Raw genomic sequence first — 2263 nt, 5'->3', positions numbered from 1 at the left:
TAGAAACCAAAAGAATAGTAGAACAGATCAACGAAACTAGGAGCTACTTCTTTGAAAGAATTAATAAGATTGATAAACCCCTGGTCAGGCTTATCAAAAAGAAAAGAGAAAGGACCCAAATAAATAAAATCATGAATGAAAAAGAAGAGATCCCAACCAACACAAAAGAAATACAGACAATTACAAGAACATATTATGAACAACTATAATGCCAGCAAATTAGATAATCCAGAAGAAATGGGTGCATTCCTAGAGATGTATCAACTACCAAAACTGAACCAGGAAGAAACAGAAAACCTGAACAGACCTATAATCACTAAGGAAATTGAAGCAGTCATCAAAAGTCTCCCAAAAAACAAGAGCCCAGGGCCAGATGGCTTTCCAGGGGAATTCTTACAAACATTTAAAGAAGAATTAATATCTATTCTTCTGAAACTCTTCCAAAAAATAGAAATGGAAGGAGAATTTCCAAACTCATTTTATGAGGCCACCATTACCTTGATCCCCAAACCAGACAAAGACCCCCAAGAAAAAGGAGAATTACAGACCAATATCCCTGATGAACATGGACGCAAAAATTCTCACCAAAATACTAGCCAATAGGATCCAACAGTACATTAAAAGGATTATTCACCACGACCAAGTGGGATTTATTCCTGGGCTGCAAGTTTGGTTCAACATCTGCAAATCAGTGTGATACAATATATTAATAAAAGAAAGAACAAGAGATTCGGCAGTGGCCACTGAGCAGACCGGACTTCACTTGCATGCGCACCTTGCTCCGCTTCCTCTGCAACCATGTCTGACAAACCCAATATGGCTGAGATTGAGAAATTCAATAAGTCGAAATTGAAGAAGACAGAAACTCAAGAGAAAAATCCACTGCCTTCAAAAGAAACGATTGAACAGGAGAAGCAAGCAGGCAAATCGTAATGAGGCATGTGCCGCCAATATGCACTGTACATTCCACAAGCATTGCCTTCTTATTTTACTTCTTTTAGCTGTTTAACTTTGTAAGATGCAAAGTGGTTGGATAAGTTCAAGTGACTGTGCTACCCCTTTTCACATCAAAGAATCGAGAACTACTGACAACGAAGACGCTTGCCTCTCCCATCTGCCTGTCTGGCTGGCAGGGAAGAAAAAGAACTTGCATGTTGGTGAAGGAAGAAGCTGGGTGGGACAACAGTGAAATCGAGAGTAAAAACCGAGCTGGTCCAGGGTGTCCTGCAGGCTATAAAATGCAGTTTAATCAGAGTGCCATTTTTTTGTTGTTGTTCAAATGATTTTAATTATTGGAATGCACAATTTTTTTAATATGCAATAAACAGTTTTAAAACCTGAAAAAAAAAAAAGGACAGAAACCATATGATCCTCTCAATAGATGCAGAAAAGGCATTTGACAAAGTACAGCATTCTTTCTTGATCAAAACTCTTCAGGGTATAGGGAGAGAGGTTACATACCTCAATATCATAAAAGCCATCTATGAAAAACCCACAGTGAATATCATTCTCAATGGGGAAAAAACTGAGAGCTTTCCCTCTAAGGTCAGACACACGGTAGGGATGTCCACTATCACCACTGCTATTGAACATAGTATTAGAAGTCCTAGCCACAGCAATCAGACAACTAAAAGAAACTAAAGGCATCCTAATTGGCAAAGAATAAGTCTCACTCTCACTCTTTGCAGATGACATGGTAGTTTATGTGGAAAACCCAAAGACTCCACCCCAAAACTGCTAGAACTCATACAGGAATTCAGTAAAGTGGCAGGATATAAAATCAATGCACAGAAATCAGTGGCATTCCTATACACCAACAAGACAGAAGAAAGGGAAATTAAGGAGTCAATCCCATTTACAATTGCACCCAAAACCATAAGATACCTAGGAATAAATCTACCCAAAGAGGCAAAGGATCTGTACTCAGAAAACTATAAAACACTCAAAAAGAAGTTGAGGAAGACACAAAGAAATGGAAAAACGTTTCATGCTCATGGATTGGAAGAACAAACATTGTGAAGATGTCAATGCTACCTAGAGCAGTCTACACATTTAATGCAATCCCCATCAAAATACCATCCACTTTTTTCAAAGAAATGGAACAAATAATCCTAAAATTTGTATGGAACCAGAAAAGACCCCGAATAGCCAGACGAATGTTGAAAAAGAAAAGCAAAGCTGGTGGCATCACAATTCCGGACTTCCAGCTCTATTACAAAGCTGTAGTCCTCAAGACAGTCTGGTACTGGCACAAAAACAGACA

At 38.6% G+C, this 2263-nt stretch overlaps 1 protein-coding gene across 1 annotated transcript; it reads left to right on the top strand.

The window, feature by feature from the left end:
• Positions 1-798: 798 nt before the first annotated feature.
• LOC148164819 (thymosin beta-4-like) lies at positions 799-933 on the top strand. The gene has a single exon (XM_088021410.1). The coding sequence runs from the start codon at positions 799-801 to the stop codon at positions 931-933; it is 135 nt and encodes a 44-aa protein (XP_087877536.1).
• Positions 934-2263: the final 1330 nt, after the last annotated feature.

Source organism: Eumetopias jubatus, unplaced genomic scaffold (assembly GCF_037043125.1).
Source record: "Eumetopias jubatus isolate StellerSeaLion01/CBP00866 unplaced genomic scaffold, mEumJub1_p1.0 scaffold_2, whole genome shotgun sequence".
Classification (NCBI taxonomy): domain Eukaryota; kingdom Metazoa; phylum Chordata; class Mammalia; order Carnivora; family Otariidae; genus Eumetopias; species Eumetopias jubatus.
The sequence above is the reverse complement of the archived record's forward strand: the minus strand, read 5'-3'. Positions and strand labels throughout refer to the sequence as shown.

What these genes read in the sequence shown, in the direction of transcription:
- LOC148164819 (XM_088021410.1), top strand. Translation starts at nt 799, where the DNA reads ATGTCTGACAAACCCAATATGGCTGAGATTGAGAAATTCAATAAGTCG.